The sequence below is a fragment of the Mytilus trossulus genome, chromosome 8 (assembly GCF_036588685.1).
Source record: "Mytilus trossulus isolate FHL-02 chromosome 8, PNRI_Mtr1.1.1.hap1, whole genome shotgun sequence".
NCBI lineage: Eukaryota > Metazoa > Mollusca > Bivalvia > Mytilida > Mytilidae > Mytilus > Mytilus trossulus.
The window spans coordinates 77,725,142-77,749,948 of NC_086380.1; the positions used below are offsets into that span (position 1 = coordinate 77,725,142).

The 24,807-nt window shown below is 33.0% G+C and overlaps 1 protein-coding gene across 1 annotated transcript; it reads left to right on the forward strand.

Moving 5' to 3' along the window:
* Positions 1-460: 460 nt before the first annotated feature.
* Positions 461-20,555, forward strand: LOC134681424 (uncharacterized). The gene is made up of 4 exons (XM_063541045.1): positions 461-552; positions 3,161-3,419; positions 17,763-17,978; positions 20,242-20,555. Exons 2-4 carry the CDS (start codon positions 3,194-3,196, stop codon positions 20,490-20,492), a joined length of 693 nt encoding a protein of 230 aa, XP_063397115.1. The 5' UTR covers positions 461-552; positions 3,161-3,193; the 3' UTR covers positions 20,493-20,555.
* The last annotated feature ends 4,252 nt before the right edge of the window (positions 20,556-24,807 follow it).

Genomic DNA, 24,807 nt, shown 5'->3' on the forward strand with positions numbered 1-24,807 from the left:
ACTATAACTTTTGAAACAAAAAACTTTGCATGTAAAATTAATTATCAGGCAACCAATCTTCAAAATCTCTTAGTCTATAGACTTACTTGAAGGTTATCTGTTTCAATTATTTTTCCGTTCTTATATAAGATGTGGCATCTTCGCTAGAGAGAGCGGAAGTGGATCGTAACCCTTGGCTAGCGAAGATGAGATGTCACTGACTCAGACGTACTTATAAATATAATTATTTTCTGTGACTGTATCTTGCATTAATTTGTAGACTATAGATAAAAAAAACACAAGTTTACTTGTTCGTTTTTTTGTTTGTTCGAGGGCCTCAATGAAAATTGTACTTATTCTGATTAAGTTTCTCTCTTTAAATAAGGAATTCATTATTATTATTACTTTATTCCCGCCATAATCCTCATTTTCGTGCCGTCTTTAGACGTTTTCAGTACCCGTCTATATTGTGACGTTAACAATGGACCATTGACGTTCTACACAATAAACAACATTAGTATGTATAAGCCATAAATGTACATTTGGCAGCAAGAGGGCTAGACGAACGTCAAGGTAAGATGGTAGACTTGTATGCTCGGTGTCATTTTATTTTCTAGAAAACTTTCAATAACAGGTATTAAAATATACTTTAAATCGTTCGAATTAGTTGCTTAATATTATGCGTAACAGACTAAAAAATGGAATAAGAAAAAAAGAAACATGCTATTCATATCTTTTTCATAACAAAAAAAAAAGATATTAATAAGTTAATGAAATAGACTTAACTTGCGTCATTTTGAAGAAAACACTAACAAGTTTTCTCTTTATTTAAAACAATAGTGCAGAGTACCGTGAATGACCAACTCTTGTATTTATGATTGCCCGAGACACCTCCGTCGCATTGAATAAATTAAACGTCAAATGAAGTCTTGGGAATAATTTTCAATTCCTTTAACCCTTTTGCTGCCAAAGGGACATTTATGGCTTCTACACACAAATCTTGTTGATTCTGTATTCTGTATTGTTGATTGTGTAGAACGTCAAAGGTCCATTGTAACGTCACAATACTCAGGGGCACCGACAACGTCAAAAGACGACGTCAAAAGGGCGATTTTGGCGGGAATGAAGCAAACTTCATAAAATGCTTTAAAAGTATACTTAAAACGGATGTCAAGAAATGATACAGGATCATAAGCTTGTTAGTACTATTATACCAACTTATTTAACGTGTTTACTTATTATCTAGTTCGTCATTTTCATGTAAAATGTTGCATTTTTTCAAGAAATGTGTTTTACGTTTTTTTCGTACATCTATGTCATCTATCAATCAGAATGGCAGAATCTCTCATATAAATCAAAAATCGTATCCCCGTTAAATAGTCATAATAAAGTAACTGTTATACTTGGTTACGCGAAATATTAATATTCATTCACAATACACCATATATAAACGCTTTATTTAAAAGACCTGGATAATTTATTGAGGGTTCAAATACAACGATTGAAATCTCAGTTAGGATTTTTTTTTTGTAAAAGTAAAAAGTTAACCGATGCACTTGTATAATATTGTCATACGATATTTCAATACATTTTAAACCTGTTTAATCATGGAAGCACTGACTATTTTTAATTTTTTATTCGAAATCATGGGGGATGTTAAATTAGTAGTAGACACAATGATTTCTATTCCTATCATAGGTATTCTTTCCCAGTGGCAACCTCTTTTTTTTTGCATTCACCACAGATCTTTTACTTTGTAGGACCCACTGAGCAATAGCTTTATTGTATATTGAATTTTAGACGACCTTAATATTGCATGAAATACTTGCCACTGAACGTTGAGAAGAGAACAATTTATCAATTAACAGATTTTAAAGATATTTCGTGTGTGTCAATTACAGTGTACTTATCATAGTAAATGAAAATGAATTATTATTGATTCAGGTTCACTTGTAAACAATAGAAATTCATTTTAGAGAATTTCTTCCCTCGTTTTTACTATGTTTTTTTATTCGTATTCTCTAAAATTTTGAGCAATAAGTGGTCAACAAAAGAATAATAAACATGATTAGAAAATAAGCAGAATGAAGATCGATAACATATTTTACATAAAAAAATATATCCTTGCCTACCGAAACAAGGATTGAAATCATGATAATTTTAATCTGACACGTTTGATACTTTACAACAAGAAGTAGTTTATAGAATCATAAAGCAGCTGCTCGAAGATTTTATTTATTTTTATTTATTTGTACACGCTTTGTTTTTATTTTCATTTCAGTTCATTGGGTGCCGTTGTTTTGCCGTTTATATACTGATTTGAGTTTTTTTTTTACAGTATTTATCAGTTAGATTTACCTAATAAAAAACGAGAATAAATATTTTAGTATTTTATAGGTGGTTAAGAATCGTTTATGCATTTCACTTGACAAAGATAAAACAAAGTCGCCTGCAAAGCTAGTCAACAGTTGGTATATTATTTTCATTCTATTTTAAGACAAGAAAGATAAAAAAATATATATATATTCCAAGGTTGAAAGTTGTATTTTTAAATAATATTTTATTAAAAACCTCGCTTAGGACAATCTAAGAGCAATAACTTCCGTAAAATCACTTGCACATCGCTTTTCATAATTACGGCTACATTGACGCGGGAAAAACAATGGACGGCGGGAAAGCGCAGTTCTACAGAGAGGCACAAGTTTTGCAACGTCACAGATAAGAAACGTCAAGATGCTTTTGGCGCGACAAAGCAAGAGGGTTAAAAGTGCTATTCGGAGCTGGGCGACAGTTTCCGGTGGATTTGGTTTTTTTTCTGAAACGTCGTCCAAGTGGCGTCCAAGTGGCGATGAATCTTGAGATATTGCTGATCATGACAACACACGAATCAATTTTTTAATGCGACCTTTGACAATTTTTAAACAATTTGACATAATGATCATATAGTTATTTCTCTTTACATGTCAATCTTTGAATAAATGCGTGTTTGTTAAAAAAATAAAAAATCACATTACGACAAAGAACTTTTATAAATGAGTAAATTTGACCTTTTATAAATGAGTAAATAACGACCTTCTCAGACTGGATATACAGCCCTCGCACGGTCGGTTAAAACCAATGTAACGTTTCTTTTTTGCCTATAGTATATTATCTTATATCCAATGTTTCTTTTTTTTTACAGCTCAAATATTTACTGTTGTCTGTTAGCGAAAGTATGGAATTTGGTAAAATGCTTTACTATGTTACTGGTTTGATATTGGGATCCATTGTGTTGTCGTCTGCATGCAAACTTTCCATTGCCGATACAAACGGGAGACTGGTCACTAATCAAATGCTTGCAAATAGAATCCTGACAATCGAGACCGCGATGAAAGAAAAACTTAAAAGTCATGTAGACATGCTCAAAACAATTATGGAAAAGTCGTCAAATGATCATGAAGGTATGGAAAAATGAAATATGTGTCGCCTGTCGTTTGTATAAATTTACTTTCAAAAATTCAGCATCGTGTATTAAATCAATGATTTCTTTTTTACTCGGATATTTTTTTATTGACTCCAAATTTGGTAGTTTCATTGAAGATAGGAAATTAATCAAAGTATAAAAAAATCAGTTTTGCCATACAACGAAGGATGTTTATTAAATGTTAGTGATACATGTACGTCCTTGGTCATACCTGGGACAAACATATTATAGTCACAGCCCATACACAAAAAATGGTTGTTGGTAGTAGATGTATCACAACTTTTTATTCTATTGTTGAGACATCGGTATATTTTTTGTGTTTTATAGACACTTTTCTACGTTTATAGAAGAGTGTATGTTTTCTTTACTATATACCTTTTTATTTTGGTTATTGTGCGATCCCTATATAGAATAAAATACTTTAGACATAAAGAAATAACACCAAAAACTGTTATATATACGGTCAATATTTAAAAAAAAAAAAATACTAAGTAGCTACAGAACTGATTTATATCAAAAAAATACCATAAGATGTTGAAATTTTGAAGGTTTTATTGTTTATTTGGCCATTATATTATGCATGCTCACTCTAATTTTCAGACGATATGAACACAAAGAAAAATATTTTTTGAAAAGTTTGCTATCAATCGTAAAAAAATGCATTTGTGATTAACCCATCAGATAATGAAAATGAAACTCACGAAAATTATGGCCAAATAAACAATTTAACTTCAGACATTTCTTGATATCTATTTTATAATAATCGCTCATTACTTGGTAATATTTTTTTTGAAAAATATCGATTTTAGTTGAAATGAAAGACATTTATTTAGTGTGAACTCACTTTTGTCCCACGAGTGTATATATTCTAACACTGTTGAATGTAATTTTCAGACCTATACACATATTTGTATTAATCATTTATTTCTAACACACTGATATCCAGTGGGCATATATACATGTATATACACAATATATGTACATTGTCGGAAAATATTGAAGTATTTGTATGAACTTTAGAAACAGGACGAAAATTATATAATTATACATAGCGGGTTATTTTAAAGTGTGCACCACATTTTTATGTTATTTCGAAAAGACAGAAAAAAAATATTAGTCATTTATTCTAATTATTTTAAAAATTCTTAATTACACCTTATGTAAGAATCCTTGGTTTTGATTGGTTGATAGCCAGTGTATTTTCACCAATTTACTGTTATCAAATGAATATCGTTTATTTTTTAACGCCGCCAGGGTATATGCAAACAAGGATATGCCTTTTTTACCCTCTCTGTCGTGGTATTTCTTTCCCAAATCGTTACGCCTTATGTAAGAATCCTGGGTTTTGATTGGTTGACAGCCAGGGTATTTTCATCAATTTACTGTTATCAAATTAATTGACGCTTGTAACCCAGCAAACACGTAACGTTATGCACGATCATCAGTGCGTTTTTGAACATTAACATTCGGTGTAATTAAAAAGCTATCGCATGTTCTTGAGGGGTATTTGGGAAAAATACCAGTCTTGAGAATGAATTTCCCTCGCCTTACGGCTCGCGAAATTTAACATTCTCTCGACTGGTATTTTTCGCATATAGTGACACCCTCCTTAACATGATATATCTGATTAAAATTCCATTTCAAGGATGTTCGCTACTCTGTTTGAAAATAACAAGCTTTATAAAAGACTTTTATAAATTGGTAGTATATAAACCATGAAAAAAAACGTTGATGACGTCACGGTAACTGACACATGACAAAAGTATGAATACAATCATTATGTATGTGCTGATAGACAAAACACTGTCAGCCAATTTCAGAAGACAAATCAAATTATAATAGAATATAATATGATATTTTTTTAAATTACAAGGCCGGTAAAGGGCATAAAACCAGTTACAATTGATTTACATAATTGATATAGTTACTCCAAATATCAGCACAAAAATGTTTGTAAATGGGCTATGTCGCAGATTTTGCTAAAATTTTGCATACAATATTGGCTCGTTGAACTGCAAATGATAATCGAATACAAAATGCATTATCTCTTTTTTTAATCTAAAATATTACAGATTGATTTCTTTCATTAAAGGTGAATATTTTGTATAAAAAGCACATTAAATCGGCGAAAAACTTCTAAAATTTGTGTAAAATCGTAAAATATCCAACTCTACACCATAGATACATGTATTTAAAAAAAACGGTGTAAAATAAAGATAGGGTCACCGACTTTGTAAAGATCAATTTATTGTCTTGCTTGTAGAGAAAAACGTAAAAAAATCAAAGTTTTACGGGCTGCAACTCGATAACGTTACGATTAGTTCGACGTTTTGTTGCCAAGATTAAAATAACAGAAAATACGGCACTTCTAACAGAAACTTCGAATAGCCCCGAGCCACCTTTACCATGATTAAAATCATGACTTTAACTCTGCCAGTTCAAACCTACTGTTGGAATTTGCTATATAAAAAGAGCAAATGTCCTATAAAAAGCACACACGTCCCGTGCCGCTATATACACGCATGTGTGTCACCGTACGACCTTCAACAATGATCAAAATCCATACCATAGAGTCAGCTATAAAAGGCCCCGATATCACAAATGTTAAAGAATTCAAACGAAAACAAAAACGGCCTAATTAAGGCACACAAAAATAGACGAAAAACAAATATGTAACATAAAAAAAAACGACAACCACCACTAAATTACAGGCTCCTAATTTGGGGCACATACACATACATACTGGCGGGATCACAATCTTGAATTTGATAATTTAATCATTTAATAATTTACCCGGAATATATATGTTGGAGTGTTTGGTAACCCGTTGTAAGACAACTAGAAGGAACAAAAATGACACTCATCAAGTCTTGCCTTCAACAAAAGGACAAACTTAATATGAAAAGGTTACTATGAAAACTTGTTTGTATAAGTATACAATCTGGGTTTCGAACTGTTTCACTCCAAAAGCTGGATTAGAGTTGCCTATGGTATAGATTTGAATTCTAGCTGAGAAAAAAACGCACGGTGACCCAATATTTTCTTTTGATATTCTCAAAGCATTTTCTAAAAGCTATCTTCTCGTATTTTATTTTTGAATTCTATCATTTAGTTTAGCTTCTAATCACATAATGATGATTTTTTCCTGTATAATGCATACAAAATAAGCTTTATGTTTTTTTACATAAATAAGCCTTAGTTAGTTGTCTCGCTTGCATTGTTAGTTGTCTCGCTTGAATTGTTTTACATTGTCTTATCGGGGCCTTTTATAGATGACTATATGCAGTATGGGCTTTGCTCATTGTTGAAGGACGTACGGTGACCCATAATTGTTAATGTTTGTGTCATTTTGGTCTGTTGTGGATAGTTGTCTCACTGGCAATCATACCACATCTTCTTTTTTTATATTTAGCTTTAGAAAATGCGCGGTGACTTCTCATTTTTATTATATTTTTGAACATATATCAATAGATACTACGTTTAGGAAAAGTATGAACAAATTATATCATTTTTAATTTAGACTCCTTTAACTGTTTAACCTTTTTTATGTATTTGTTCAGTGTATATTCATTTGTTTTTGTTATCTTGTCTTTCGATTGAGTTAAGGATGTTCGCTACTCTGTTTCAAAATAACAAACTTTTGTAAGGACTGTTATGATTTGAAAGGTTAGAAATAAAGGAACTAAAAAAGCTGAAAAAAATTAGGGGTCCGTTTGCTTGTTTTAGAGATATAAGCCATTGAAAATTTGGCGGGAAATGATTCTCTCTAGACTTTTCATACATTTAACATTGGCACAATTTTTCTTTCAAAAACAATGAAAAAAAGCAAATATGGCTGTTAAACTATCTGTAATATAATTATGAAAATAAAAGAAGGGGTAAGTGGGCAATTTTTTAAATGGCACTACATGGATAAAACCAGAGGATTCCGAATATCTGGCAAACATTTCAAAAAAACATGAGGAGCGAACAACCTTAAGGGCATAGTTTAAACATATTTATTTATAATTGATTGGGAAACAAGTTTTGCAACTTATAATAATCCCTTTCCACTTTCAACGAAAGATAAAGTCCAAATTGATACAGCCACCTGTCTATTTTAGTTATAGGGATAGAAAACTTAATATCGTTCATACACGTTTGAGAAATATGTGCAGTTCTTTAAATTCAGATTTACATCGTGTTAATATTAAACCAAGTCCCGCATGCAGCTGTGGCCACCCTGTTGAGGATAGTATACACTATGTTTTAGAGTGCGCTTTTCACAACGAAGCAAGAGAAAAACTGTTTTCCAAATTAGAAAGTTATTCTATATTCATTGAGCTTCTATTAGCTGGTGACGGTGACCTTTCTTTTCAGCAAAACAAAGACAGTTTTTGAGTCCGTACAATCTTATATCAGAATAACACAAAGATTTAAAACAATCAATTAACATTCTAAATTTCTAATTTACAACCTTTCACTCCAGTCTAGTTGTTTCGTTATTATTCCTTATTATATTGTATTTTTTTTTCTTTTTATTTCTAATTATTGTTTGAAGTATGTATTACATGCATTACTACTATGTTTTTGTTCGCCATTATCTAATGTACTTTGCGCTTATATTTATATTGGGATAGGACGTCTCTAATGTTGTTATAACTTGTGTCCAATCCCTTTTGCTACTTTTGCAAATAAATTATGTTTAAACTAAATCCACTTTGCGGGTGCGAGTGCTGCCTTGTAGCGGCATTAGCCTACTCTTTTTCGAAATCTACAAGGGTACGATACATATAGAATAATGCATGCTGTATCATCACGAGAAACCAATATCAGTCCCAAGGTAAAAAAATAATGAGTAATTTTCATGGGTTTTTTTCTCGTTCGTGTTGTCTTTCTTCGGAACATTGAATCTGACGTCATAGTACAAGCTTTCCTTTCTGGCGCACTCTTTGAAAAAAATCACAAATTGGACGTTTGCAACCCACATTTAAATTTCCAAAAATAACAGCTATATTCAACTTCTTTTTTTATCCGGTAATACAAGTCGAAGAGATTATTACAAATGCATATATCAGTATCAGATCTCATGATGTTTTTGCCGCATAATATCAACCTTCAGAAATACCTTCCGTCTGAATGAAAAGTTGTTTGACATAACCCTTTTACGCCGCTTTTGTTAGGAAGGTCTGTTTTGTCCTCTGTCCTGTAGCTAAATTAATAAAATAAAAATGAAATGAAAGATGGCACTGGCTAACTTACAGACTATTCAACTATAGCAGACAAGATGTGTGGGTTTTTTTTTCGCGTCACTTTCAGAAGTTTACCCAAACGCACTCATTCGCTACTGTTGACAGACGGGCAGACATAGTAATGGTCGGACTTCTTTATACCATTATTTTCAATGGCTGAGACGAACGTATCAAAATTTCATCTAATTAGTGAATTCCTTTTTTCCTGAATATTTAAGATATAAGGAAATTAAAATACAGGTATAATATATGAATTACAATTTTTGATTCTTAAACGTTGTGAAGTTACGCGCGATGTTTCGTGCATGTAAGCGTAACATAACGTTGCGAATATTTCGTAACGTTCAAACCAAAACTTCGACTGAAACGTTGGTTTTAAGCATGTGCGACATTCTTGTAAGACTCCGCAAAATCGACGGTGTGTTTTTTAAAACTACTTATCGAAAATTGATGTACTTTAGATTTTTGAAAAGTTAAGAAAAAAACACTTTAAAAAATAATAAAATTCTACCATTATAAGAGCTCTGATAAGCAAACAATTGGTGTAAATTTGAGTTGAGTTCGTTTATGTCTAAAAATGGCGGTGCGACAACCTTGTAAGACGTTACGCGCGATGTTCGTACCTCATTGGAAAATCGGTGTAGTTGACAAGATGCAAGTCAAAAATATTTTATTTTGTGATTTCATATTCATTGCTATTGTACGCATTTTGAAAAAAAATTGGTTTTTTTTAAATAAAAAAGAAAAATATTTGTTGAAACTATGTTTTATACTGCATGCGACAAGCTTCAGTTAAAAAAAAACGGCTATTTTTAGGCTGTCCCGCGTAACATATTTCATTTATTGTAACCACTAAACTGTGATTTTCGTCTAAACTGTTTAATATTTTGAAAAACGGTTTTTTCCATTATTTAACAAAAAGGTTCCTTCATTTTTTATGACGTTTTGATGACGTCATAGAAAAAATAAAGTGTCCCATACTACAAGGGCAAATCTGTCCCACGGAGAGAAAAAAACTGTATTCCAGATTTGAGAATCAAAAATATTTATCTAAAATGGAAAAAGGTTAGTATATTTATTCACTACATCAATGTTATTTTGCTTAATTTTATGAATTTCAAGACAAATATCCTGAAAAATGATGTATGGAAATTTATGAGCGATTTTTCAAAGGCTTACAAGGTTGTCGCACCGCCATTTTTTGACGTAAAAACGAACTTAACTCAAATTTACGTCAGTTGTTTGCTTATGAGAGGTCTTATAATGGTAGAATTTTATTATTTTTTAAAATGTTATTTTTCTTAATTTTTCAAAAATCTAAAGTACATCAATTTTCGATAAGTAGTTAAAATGCACCGTCGATTTTGCGGAGTCTTACAAGAATGTCGCACATGCTTAAAACCAACGTTTCAGTCGAAGTTTTGGTTTGAACGTTACGAAATATTCACGACGTTGTGTTACGCTTACATGTACGAACATCACGCGTAACGTCTAAGCCTTTGAAAAATCGCTCATAAATTACCATATATCATTTTTCAGGATATTTGTCTTTAAAATTCATAAAAATTAAGCAAAATAACATTGATGTAGTAAATACAAATACTAACCTTTTTCCTTTTAGATAAATGTTTTTGATTCTCAAATTTGGAATACCATTTTTTTTCCTCCCGTGGGACAGATTTGCCCTTGTAGTATGGAACACTTTATTTTTTCTATGACGTCATCAAAACGTCATAAAACATGCATACAAAATTAAGGAACCTTTTTGTTAAATAATGGAAAAAAACGTTTTTCAAAATGTTAAATAGTTTAGACGCAAATCACAGTTTAGTTGTTACAATAAATGAAATATGTTACGCGGGACAGCCTAAAAATAGCCGTTTTTTTCAAAACTGAAGCTTGTCGCATGCAGCATAAAACATACTTTTTAATATTTTTCTTTTTTATTTAAAAAAAAACATTTTTGTTCAAAATGCGTACAATAGCAATGAATATGATATCACAAAATAAAATATTTTGGACTTGCATCATGTCAACTACACCGATTTTCCAATGAGGTACGAACATCGCGCGTAACGTCTATACATTGTTGTACGCCATTTGATTAGATGATAATTTTTCGTTGAAAACTACAAAGTAAGATTCCTCAAAACCGAATAAAATATTAAGAATCTAAATTGCTTATTTTGGAAATTAAAACAAAGAGAAAGTTGTTGCCGGCATTGAAAATAGAAATTTGGTTTTCAATCTTTCCGGTCATTTTAGCTTATGGAAAGTGAGAAATTATATGTTGGATATTATACTTGGAGCAATGGTTTTTGTCATAAGTTAAATTTACTACAGACTCAATATACAATTTAGTTTTAAACACCGAAAATTTTGATTTTAATTCACATTCGCTGGGTTTTAATTCTATCAATATATTTTGCCTTACAACTAATTTCCTAATGCTTGCAGATTAAAACTTTGGTTGGCTTCCTTGCTTTGTTTGTATAAATGTTTATTCAAGCTTTGTTATTAAGATTGAAATCTTTATATATAGGTATGTAAACCTATATATATATGATTTTCAAGTTATCCAAATATAATTGTACAAAATATACAAACAAAGCAAGCAAGCTAACCAAAGTGTTGCTCTACATGCAGTAGGAAATTAGCTGTATAAAGCTCCAGTGAGATTAGACGAAATTTTTATCATTTCTCCTTCTTGACACAATGAACCAGTGTCATAGTTTTATTTTTACATTAAAATTTTGTCAAATAAGCAGTATGAATCAATTTTAACTTGTCTTCATTGCAAGATCGAACATTATTTTACGAGAATCATCAAAAAATAAGTTACATGCCTACATTGCCACGTTGTCAAAATTTAAACAAAAAAATATTTATCGGCCTTACCTTCTGAATACTCAATTTGGAAAATCACATAAATTCAAAGTGTAAAGTTACACTGACGTACAAGATTTGCGCCGATTTAAAAGATGATCTTTGATTTGCTCCGATTTGATTCCTTTGATACCGCCAATTATATTTGTTATCACTAGCCTTCATCAAAAACTACCTTGACCAAAACTTTAACTTGAAACGGGACAGACGAACGGACGCACAGACCAGAAAACATAATGCCCATAAATGGGGCATAATAAACGGGGCATACAAAAAAATGTCACGTCCTCATAATTAACATGTACACAATCGGGGCAAACGAAAGACAAAATATGCGCAAGTGAAAGAAAAAATGGAATGCGGATTGGCGCAAATGCATAGAGTCGAGTTCAAAATTCATAGTTTATTATTTTTATTTGAACGAAGATTAAGGGCATACGATACAGTTACAGGGGAAGGTACGTTGCTAACGTAATTTGTTATTTTCGCGACGTCAAACTGTGACATATCGGGAAAAGATGCATTTTCAACTGATTTCTATCATTCAATCTGATTTAATTTGAAAACGAGTTCATGGACCCCTATTTTTCAAAACGGTATTTTGTTTCATTTTGCAGGGGGATTATGTGACCCAAATTTTATAAAACTGTAAATAGAGGATTTTTTTTAATTTTGATAAACATGCAGTAAAAAATGACGTTTTTTCCTCAATTCATGAACATTTGATAAATATGAGTTATTTCTGAATATAAAATTGCATATTTTTTAGGATATTAAAAAAATACAGGAATTACCGATTATTTAACAAAAAAATAATTTGTGTTTATCTTTAATTACAAAAAAGTTATGTCTTTCTTTCGAAAAAGAAATTACGGCCACAAATCTGAATTTTGAGCAAATATACAAACTTTCGACCTCATTTTACTCAAAAAGTAGCACATGAAGGTATATTTTTATGACATATTTGATTTAATCAGGTAAAAAATAGCCTACATGCAAATTTTCATGAACTTGTAAATACAGGATCAAAACTGTATCGTATGCCCTTAAATATGGCGAGGTATCGTTTGTGTCCAATTGATATCAGCGCGACACTTAACTCCTCTTTTTCTTGGAAGACGTATTTCAAACAGATGTTTTTGCGACAAATACAAGTCTTGAAAATGAAAATGAATTTCCCTCGCCTTACGGTTCGCAAAATTTAACATTCTCTCGACTGGTATTTTTCGAAAATATCCCTCATCATATATATGTTTGAAATACCTCGGTCGGCAGAGAGGGTTAAAAAGGCATATCCTTTTAGCATATACCCCGGCGGCGTTAAAAAATGAACGATATTCATTTGATAACAGTAAATTATTGAAAAATACACCGGCTATCAACTAAATCAAAACCAAGGATTCTTACATAAGGTATAATTATCATGAAGAGAACACTATGTTGGAATCCGTGAAAACGCGAAATATTACGTTAAAGTTGACGTTTTTTTCATTGCTAGAAACAACGTCATAAAGGATTAAGTTTATTTCAATTCAAAGTTGCGTTAGTTGATGCGCATAGTTATCAAAGGTATCAGGATTATAATTTAGTACGCCAGACGCGCGTTTCGTCTACATAAGACTCATCAGTGACGCTCATACCAAAATATTCATAAAGCCAAACAAGTACAAAGTTGAAGAGCATTGATGATCCAAAATTCCAAAAAAATTGTGCATAAACAATAGGCTGTTGTGTCTACTAGGTTCATCATAACAAATGAACCCATTTGTCCGTATTTTCACTTCAAAAACTACTCTGTGCAGGTAAGTCTGTACACAGAGTGTTTTAGGTGAAAATACGGCCATCTATATGTGTCCCTTTTTAGCTCACCTGGCCCGAAGGGCCAAGTGAGCTTTTCTCATCACTTGGCGTCCGTCGTCCGTCGTCGTCCGTCGTCGTCGTCCGTCGTCGTTAACTTTTACAAAAATCTTCTCCTCTGAAACTACTGGGCCGAATCAAACCAAACTTGGCCACAATCATCATTGGGGTATCTAGTTTAAAAATGTGTGGGGTGACCCGGTCAACCAACCAAGATGGCCGCCACGGCAAAAAAAGAACATAGGGGTAAAATGCAGTTTTTGGCTTATAACTCAAAAACCAAAGCATTTAGAGCAAATCTGACATGGGGAAAAAATGTTATTCAGGTCAAGATCTATCTGCCCTGAAATTTTCAGATGAATTGGTCAATCGGTTGTTGGGTTGCTGCCCCTGAATTGGTAATTTTGAAGAAATTTTGCTGTTTTTGGTTATTATCTTGAATATTATTATAGTTAGAGATAAACTGTAAACAGCAATAATGTTCAGCAAAGTAAGATCTACAAATAAGTCAACATGACCAAAATGGTCAGTTGACCCGTTTAGGAGTTATTGCCCTTTATAGTCAATTTTTAACCATTTTTCGTTAATTAAAGTAATCTTTTACAAAAATCTTCTCCTCTGAAACTACTTGGCCAAATTAATCCAAACTTGGCCACATTCATCATTGGGGTATCTAGTTTAAAAAATGTGTGGCGTGACCCGGTCAACCAACCAAGATGGCCGCCACGGCAAAAATAGAACATAGGGGTAAAATGCAGTTTTTGGCTTATAACTCAAAAACCAAAGCATTTAGAGCAAATCTGACATGGGGAAAAAATGTTATTCAGGTCAAGATCTATCTGCCCTGAAATTTTCAGATGAATTGGTCAATCGGTTGTTGGGTTGCTGCCCCTGAATTGGTAATTTTGAAGAAATTTTGCTGTTTTTGGTTATTATCTTGAATATTATTATAGTTAGAGATAAACTGTAAACAGCAATAATGTTCAGCAAAGTAAGATCTACAAATAAGTCAACATGACCAAAATGGTCAGTTGACCCGTTTAGGAGTTATTGCCCTTTATAGTCAATTTTTAACCATTTTTCGTTAATTAAAGTAATCTTTTACAAAAATCTTCTCCTCTGAAACTACTTGGCCAAATTATTCCAAACTTGGCCACAATCATCTTTGGGGTATCTAGTTTAAAAAATGTGTGGCGTGACCTGGTCAACCAACCAAGATGGCCGCCACGGCTAAAAATAGAACAAAGGGGTAAAATGCAGTTTTTGGCTTATAACTCAAAAACCAAAGCATTTAGAGCAAATCTGACATGGGGAAAAAATGTTATTCAGGTCAAGATCTATCTGCCCTGAAATTTTCAGATGAATTGGTCAATCGGTTGTTGGGTTGCTGCCCCTGAATTGGTAATTTTGAAGAAATTTTGCTGTTTTTGGTTATTATCTTGAATATTATTATAGTTAGAGATAAACTGTAAACAGCAATAATGTTCAGCAAAGTAAGATCTACAAATAAGTCAACATGACCAAAATGGTCAGTTGACCCGTTTAGGAGTTATTGCCCTTTATAGTCAATTTTTAACCATTTTTCGTTAATTAAAGTAATCTTTTACAAAAATCTTCTCCTCTGAAACTACTTGGCCAAATTAATCCAAACTTGGCCACAATCATCATTGGGGTATCTAGTTTAAAAAATGTGTGGCGTGACCCGGTCAACCAACCAAGATGGCCGCCACGGCAAAAATAGAACATAGGGGTAAAATGCAGTTTTTGGCTTATAACTCAAAAACCAAAGCATTTAGAGCAAATCTGACATGGGGAAAAAATGTTATTCAGGTCAAGATCTATCTGCCCTGAAATTTTCAGATGAATTGGTCAATCGGTTGTTGGGTTGCTGCCCCTGAATTGGTAATTTTGAAGAAATTTTGCTGTTTTTGGTTATTATCTTGAATATTATTATAGTTAGAGATAAACTGTAAACAGCAATAATGTTCAGCAAAGTAAGATCTACAAATAAGTCAACATGACCAAAATGGTCAGTTGACCCGTTTAGGAGTTATTGCCCTTTATAGTCAATTTTTAACCATTTTTCGTTAATTAAAGTAATCTTTTACAAAAATCTTCTCCTCTGAAACTACTTGGCCAAATTAATCCAAACTTGGCCACAATCATCTTTGGGGTATCTAGTTTAAAAAATGTGTGGCGTGACCCGGTCAACCAACCAAGATGGCCGCCACGGCTAAAAATAGAACAAAGGGGTAAAATGCAGTTTTTGGCTTATAACTCAAAAACCAAAGCATTTAGAGCAAATCTGACATGGGGAAAAAATGTTATGCAGGTCAAGATCTATCTGCCCTGAAATTTTCAGATGAATTGGTCAATCGGTTGTTGGGTTGCTGCCCCTGAATTGGTAATTTTGAAGAAATTTTGCTGTTTTTGGTTATTATCTTGAATATTATTATAGTTAGAGATAAACTGTAAACAGCAATAATGTTCAGCAAAGTAAGATCTACAAATAAGTCAACATGACCAAAATGGTCAGTTGACCCGTTTAGGAGTTATTGCCCTTTATAGTCAATTTTTAACCATTTTTCGTTAATTAAAGTAATCTTTTACAAAAATCTTCTCCTCTGAAACTGCTTGGCCAAATTAATCCAAACTTGGCCACAATCATCTTTGGGGTATCTAGTTTAAAAAATGTGTGGCGTGACCTGGTCAACCAACCAAGATGGCCGCCACCGCTAAAAATAGAACATAGGGGTAAAATGCAGTTTTTGGCTTATAACTCAAAAACCAAAGCATTTTGAGGAAATCTGACATGGGATAAAAATGTTTATCAGGTCAAGAACTATCTGCCCTGAAATTTTCAGATGAATCGGTCAATCGGTTGTTGGGTTGCTGCCCCTGAATTGGTAATTTTGAGGAAATTTTGCTGTTTTTGGTTATTATCTTGAATATTATTATAGAAAGAGATAAATTGTAAACAGCAATAAGGTTCAGCAAAGTAAGATCTACAAATAAGTCAACATGACCAAAATGGTCAGTTGACCCCTTTAGGAGTTATTGCCCTTTATAGTCAATCTTTAACCATTTTTCATAAATCTAAGTAATCTTTTACAAAATCTCCACTGAAACTACTAGGCCACAATCATCTTTGGGGTATCTAGTTTGAAAAATGTGTCCGATGACCTGGCCATTTAACCAAGATGGCCGCCACGGCTAAAAATAGAACAAAGGGGTAAAATGCAGTTTTTTGCTTATAACTATGAAACCAAAGCATCTAGAGCAAATCTGACAAGAAGTTAAATTTTTAATCAAGTCAATATCTATCTGCCCTGAATTTTTCAGATGAATTGGACAACTGGTTGTTGGGTTGCTGCCCTCCAATTGGTAATTTTTAAAGAAATTTTGCCGTTTTTGGTTATCTTGAATACTATTATAGATAGCGATAAACTGTAAACAGCAATAATGTTCAGCAAAGTAAGATCTACAAATAAGTCAACATGACCTAAATGGTCAATTGACCCCTTAAGGAGTTATTGCCCTTTATAGTCAATTTTTAACAATTTTCATTAATTTGGTAAATTTATGTAAATTTTTACCAAATATAGTTCTCTGTTACTAATGGGCAAAGTTCATGATAGATATAATTGTAAGAAGCAAAATCGTTCAGTAAAGTAAGAACTTGAAACACATCACCATCACCAAAATACAATTTTGTCATGAATCCATTTGTGTCCTTTGTTTAATATGCACATAGACCAAGGTGAGCGACACAGGCTCTTTAGAGCCTCTAGTTTATGGTTAGCCTTAAAACAACAGTTATTAATTGCTTTTCAGAACGTGTAACTTTGCACATTTATATTTTCTTTTCTGAGCAATTTATTCACAATGAATTACATTTTTATTATTATTACATTGGTTGCAATGAATTACATTGATTTCCCAGTTAAATAAAAACCGATAATTTCACATGTGAAATAAACGTGGTTAGGTCACTCTATGACTTCATACAACAAAAGGCGTTGTCAAGACATCGATAACAGCGGACCAAAACAAATTGTGAATGCGTCGAAAGAAAGAGTTAGTTCCTAACATGTTTAACATTAATTTCTTTTTAAAAAAGCCATTTGCCAATGTAATAAAAAGAATAACTAATTAAAGAATTCAAATATCGAAAAATATTCAACTCGAGATCGACCAACACTGATAATTAGCTCATGCGCTACGAGCATTCGAGAATTAATGTGCTGTTCGGTCACTCGTTGAATATTTTTCGATATTTGAATTCTTCCATTAGTTATTCTATAAATAATGCGAGCAAATAAACGAGTTTTTATTCTTTTTCTTAGATCCACTTCCACATGATATGTGTTTGGAAGATGTGGCGCTCCGGAAAATGTCAGGTCAAAGTTCAAGATTTTACCATTTTAAGCCCAGCCTTGGGAATGACGGCGATACCAATACATTTTTCCATACGTCTCTTCAAAGGAATCCATATTGGTGGGTAGACCTCGGATCTTTCTACAAAATTCATCATGTTGAAATTTGGAATAGAGCATCTTCCGGTAAGTAAATGAATCCCTGATGTTTGAAAAAGTCTACAAATCAGGAATAAGAAATATAGATTAAGGTTCGTATATATACCGGCCGTATATTAAGAATAATGTTCAATGATCGGGTGCCCAATGATCATGTTATCTGAATATCAATCTGATTAAAATTCAGATCATTCGTAACCCGCTTACGATCATGACAATATCAGAAATTTTTTAAGAGTGCATTTCTTTCCATCAGAATCAATCTTTTTTAGTGGGAAAATATGAATAGGTGAATTGATTCAATGTTAAAGCTAGGAAGGAATGTTCCGTTTGCACTAATGCCGGCGTCACACATTAGCGTAAAGACCGACGTACACAAGACGTTCAGAAAAAAAATACTAAGTCACGCATGAGGAAAGCTTAGCCATTGTTTGACGCGCGTTGCACAAGTTTGCAGTACGTCGAAATACAGTGATATGCGCTTGATAAACGCTATAAAAACAAGAAATTCATATGCAGCATAAAAATTTTGAACAATTTCTAGCGTTTGTCAAGCGTTAACCTGTTCTCAATATGCACGTAGTACATACGTTTCAACCGCGTTGGAAAACGGTACAGATAAGTTCGTTCAATATCAAGACTTTCGATTTATTACTTAGACGTATGCGGGGCGTGATGTAACATACGCTTGGCATAGTTTCAGCGCTCCGTGAACATATTAAACGCATCCTTGGCATATAAAAAACGCATCTTTACATTCAACGAAACTTGTTTTGATATTTAAATGACATATGTCCTTGAATTTTTTTTATGCAAGTACATGTATAAAACAGTATAAAGATTGAGGAGTGTTCAGATTGGCACCAGTTATACTGGATGGCCTGAAGAGAACTCAGGAGGGCATGTATGCAAGCCCGATGGCTTTCTTGTTCTCGACGTTCTCGTCATCCCACGGTCCAGGCCACGACTTAGGATTTATTAACCTCTGCATCTTCCTTGGGATGACATTTTGAAACGAATTATATGAACAAAGGCAACACAAAACCATTTGCATCCAGAAGTAGTACAAACACCCCATAATTACACGTCCCACACAAGCCGAAAACACGGATACTCGTCCAAGGTACAACCATGCATAACGCGTCTCAAATATGCACAGAGGACGTTTGTTTCTTCGTAGCGTGCAGTTCATCTACGTTAGTAAGTCCCGGTACACAATAGGTTCGCGAATGATGAACACTTAGTCATTGTTTGACGCGCGTTGCATAAGTTTGAAATACGTCAAAATACAAAAATACAAAGGCAACACAAGACCATGTGCATCCAGAAGTAGTACAAACATCCCATAATTACACGTCCCACACAAGCCGAAAACACGGATAATCGTCCAAGGTACGACCATGCATAACGCGTCTCATTTATGCACAAAGGACGTTTTTTCTTCGTATGAAATTTGAAAAAAATAGGCAGGAGAGGAGTTTTGAGTAAAAAAAAAGTCAGGATGAGACATTTGCAAAAAACAAGTCAGGATGACGATTTATGCAAAAAAAAGTCAGGATAAACTTAAAAAAAAGCAGGACCGGAAAGAGTGAAAATTAAAAAGGCAGGACAGAGATTACAACTAAAAAAATGCAGGACAAAATTTTTCATCCTATGTTGTCATCAATGTTGATTTTCCTTCTATCTTTTCTTGTATAATGGGAAGAAGGCATAAGAGATTGGACAATCAAGTATGGACCGGACAACAACAGATATGGGAACCTGGAAACTAGACATAAAAATTTGGATATACTGACTTTATTTTTATTTAATACACGTGAGAAAAATTACTCGTTTAACACAGTCTTTTCATCCGATACTGAAGAAAAGTGGGGATCGAACTAGGAATCTTTGTGATAGTAGTGGATACGCTAACCACTACACCACGACTTTTGAATGTTACGTAAAAGGTTCATTCATTTCTTTTCTTCATTTGTACGATCATTGGTGTTCCGAGTTGTTTCGGACTATATTTTTGTATAATAAGATTTATTAAATAAAATCTTACAAAGCAGCCATAATTATAATTAAATGTGAATTTTTGGATTTTCGTTGCTTTTTGTTTAAACAAACTACTACCTAAATCTGCATGAAATTGAAATTGATACATAAAAAAATCTGTCTTGCATGTATTATTGGAATGCCAGGCATATAGTGATATTCGGAAAATTTGTTTTTTTTTGCAGGAATTCCCTTTTAATGAAGGAACTGGTCATCGGCAGTTTAAAAAATAATATTATTTTCGTTTTAGGTAATAAACTCCGTGCATTGACTATTTCGGTTGGTCCAACTTTAGCAAAGGCACGGTCGAGATGTGCTTATTATAGAGGCCCGGCTAAAAATGGACAGCATCTTATTCTGAAGTGCAGCAATAAAACTCCTAAAGGACGGGTAGTCAAGCTTTCTGTAAGCACCTGGAAGAACTACTTGCATTTAGCGGAAGTTAAGGTGTTTGCATATAAAAAAAATTGTTTGCCAAAAGAGGAATCATTTATGCTCTGATATCAAGTATTATGATACTTTTTTTGTTGCTACCATTATCTTATTAAAGATTAATATGCTCTTTTTCGTTTTTTTTTTATTAACTTAGAGAATGCACAAATCCTTTGAATAACCATGCAGGAGTCGGTTTCCCTAAAAAAAACTAACTATCGATTAGGATTGATCGTAAGTCATGAACAAATCAGCATATTTACGATAAATCTTGTTGTTAGTTTTTTTTTTCGTGAAACCGACTACAGGTTACAATACAACATTAGATTGTATGGCCGGGCGCTGCCATTTTATGAGCCTATTTCGGTCTTACAAGTATAGCTAATCCTGATTGGTTGATATATGCACCCGCTCTTTTTTTTTTTTTTTTTTTTTTTATTAGAGACTTTGCATTCTGCATTATACCAAAGGCCGAATGAATTATTTTTTTTTAGTCCTAGCGGAACTAAGATGTCTTTTAAGCGCTAGTTTTAAGCACAAAATTGATAGGCATGGGAGATACATTTTTTTGTGAGTACAAATTACGCTAAGAAAAGGAAAAAATACTGTCCTGATAACTTTTCTTTGATTCTAGCAAGCTTTAAAAAAGTTCTAAAGACTGTATCTCGAAAGAGGCTATCTTTGTCGCCTTTGGGGAAGTTAATAGTTTAATTCAATCTAAGGGGACTTTCTATACTAACGGGTCTCTGCTGATTTTATTTCAATCAAACACTCTCTAGTTACGATTATCTCCTGTTTTATTACTACCGGAATAACGATTTATCATCCCGATTTTTTCGACGGCTTTTTACACTTTTTATCACGGCCCTATAAACCTGAAACAGGCGTACCAGCTAAGGCTCTTTTTTAATGACATGACGTCATAAATATTAGGAATTTTTATACCTTTGACTTATATGTATCAATATCATCACAGATGGCTGATACAGCACGATTTCTATTGATTGTAATTTACACATGTATTAAATACTAAGTATATAATAAATCCGTGATAATAATCCAATTAATACCTTTCTACTGTCTAATAGGTCCTCTGGTTATAACTTTCCATTATACTGTGATAATGCTTCGTGACCACATGGTGAATTTTAGATATACTCTAACATAGGGTACTGTATAAAATGTATCAGACTAATTTTTGAACTTTTGCATGCAGCATAGATTTAAAACTTGGTGTCATATATGTTGTTTTTGGTATATCTCCAGATAGATATCTGATACAATTACAAGTATATGATGAAAATATGGTGATGAATTAATCACGAAAAAAAAAATCCAACGTCTTATGACATTTCTGTTTGTGCATATTATGATTAATAGTGCTACATACTAGTACATCATAAAATTGCTTCAGGAAATTTGGAGATGGAGAAAATACGAACTATGTTAGAATTCAGAAAACTCCAGGAACTAAGAATGTCCAAAAATATGGGAATGAGAGAAGAGGCAACTATAAAGGAAGTTATGAGATATGGAAGTAATTTTCGGGCGAAACGCGCGGGTCAGATTTGTGATTAATTATAAAAAAGAAGATGGTGTATGATGCCAATAAGACAACTCTCCAAAAGAGAAATGACACAGACATTAACATTTATAGGTCACCGTACGGTCTTTAACAATGAGAAAAGCCCATATCGCATAGTCAGCTACTAGTATTATAAAAGGCCCAAACATGACACTTGTAAAACAATTTCAAGTCTGTTGAAACGGAAAATTTTGTTCATTTTGCGCAGAATTTCAGTACTAGTATACACGTTTAGTTAATAGCACGCTCCCGATCTCCCTTTTTCAAAATGCCTGGACCTATCCCTGAATATAATAAAAAGGGGACCCAAAACTGGGAGGGGTGGGGTCACATCTGGCGTGCTGCTTGAATTTAAAAAATGACCACCATTCATATTTTGGCGAAATCCGGCAACCGGATCCATGTATTGACTTTTAAGGAGGCTCGCGGGTATAAGATTTTCAGAAAAAAATTAAACTTTTATTTTTCATTTCAAAATTTATTAATTACATTTAGAAGTTATTACTTTATTTTAGGGTACAAAAATCATTCCAAAAAATCTTTTCGTGTTGGCCACAGGTGACTTTAAAAAAGTAGATATCATTGGAAAAGCTCCAAATTATCTCCCTTTGGTGCAAAAATGCCATTTTTTGGCATTAAAATTGAAATATCTTTTTTAACTCATCGGTGACCTATATTTTTTATGGTTGTTTTCGAATAACCTGTACATAAACTAAATAATTGTAAAATTTAAGCGATTTCTGTAATAAGGTTCTTTTTTTATTTCGAAATTACCGATTTTTCTCCTATTAGTTCAACAGAAAAAAAGAAGATTAACAAAAATGTATGCTTCTTTCCAAGGCAGATTGTGAGCGTAAATGAACGGTGATCCCATTTTTTTATTTCATTTTTCTATAAAGTATAAGATAAAGTTCATTTATACAAAAATATGGTGAAATCTATATTAAATAAAAAATTGGATTTAGACCCGCGAGCCCCCTTAAATTTAAATAGATATTTTTTGTAGGTTTCGTGGGTATATTTCAGATACGACTCAAACGTTTAACGAATTACATATTTTGTATACAGAGATTGGCGAAATCATGAAATCAAATATCCACGAATATGCAAGTGTTCAGCCATCCGCGAAAATAACTGAATCCATATTAACCAACAGCCACCCCATGGTATAAGGTTTTTGATAGGGAAAGTTTATTCGCCCTTTTTATTGATTATGTCGAGTAGATACATGCGGTTTTTTAGACAAATAAAATTGAGAATTGAAATGGGGAATGTATCAAAGAGACAACAACCCGACCATAGAAAAAACAACAGCAGAAGGTCACCAACAGGTCTTCAATGTAACGAGAAATTCCCGCACCGGGAGGCGTCCTTCAGCTGGCTCCTAAACAAATATTTACTAGTTCAGTGATAATGAACGCAATACTAATTTCCAAATTCTACACAAGAAACTAAAATTAAAATAATACAAGACTAACAAGACCAGAGGCTCCTGACTTGGGACAGGCTAAAAAATGCGGCGGGGTTAAACATGTTTATGAGATATCAACCCTCCCCTATACCTCTAGTCAATGTAGAAAAGTAAACGCATAACAATCCGTACATTTAAAATGCAATTCAAGAGAAGTCTGAGTCTGATGTCAGAAGCTGTAACCAAAGAAAATTAAAAAAATAACTGACATGCCAGCTCCAGACTTTAATTAAAATGATTGAAAAATTATGATTTCATCATATGAATATCAGGCACAATCCTTCCCGTTAGGGTTTTAGTATCATTCCACCATAACATATATGAAAAGAACATAACCCGTGTCATGCCAACAACTGTTTTTTTAATAAATGTGTTTAGTTCCGATGCAAAGACCCTATAAGTGAATCAATATTAACGCCAAAATATGTAATCTTTAATGACCTGACAACAGTATCGTAACTATATCCCTTCTTAATAAGTCTATTTAAAGGTTTTGTTAGTTTCTGTGGTGAATACTGACATTTTTGTGCTTTATAAAGAATATTTGCATAAAAAATACATATAGCATATTAAAATGTGGTATACGGGCCATTCTTTATGAGCAATGAACTGAAAGGATTGCAATTATGGGATATTGGTTATACCCCCTTCCTTAACCCTAAAAACAATTATGGAAACTTTGAAACAAATCAAAATACAATCTGTGAACCACAATAACTGACTCGATAGCTGCTTCATTTTTCATATCTTTAAAAGATACAAGTATATATAGTAAAAGGTGATGCATATTGTTGGCAGATATCAATCAAGATATATAAGTTAATTTGTAAAAGAGTGACGAAAGATACCAGAGGGACAGTCAAACTAATAAATAGAAAATAAACTGACAACACCATGGCTAAAAATTAAAAAAAGACAATCAGACAGACATTAGTACACATGACACAACATAAAAAAAAACATGAACCCTACCAAAAGCTAGGGGTGATCGCATGTGCTCTGAAAGGGTAGGCAGATCATATTCCACATGTGACACCCGTCGTGTTGTTTATGTTATTACAAATGCAGTAAAAAAACTGGTAGGTCACATTCATGAAAGGGAAGGGGGCTGTAGTTACGACGTAAGGAACATATCCGATATCATTTGTGAAACAGTCATTCCATAACGATCAACCAACTCGTGATGGCGTTAGTAAAATTTACGAAGTGATGATTTCGACTTCACAATTTGGAACTCTTGGTTTAGTAGCTTTCTTGCGAGCAGCAACCCTCTATCAAAAAATCATTATAGGAAATGCAAGCACGGGAATATCGTATCAATTGGTAGA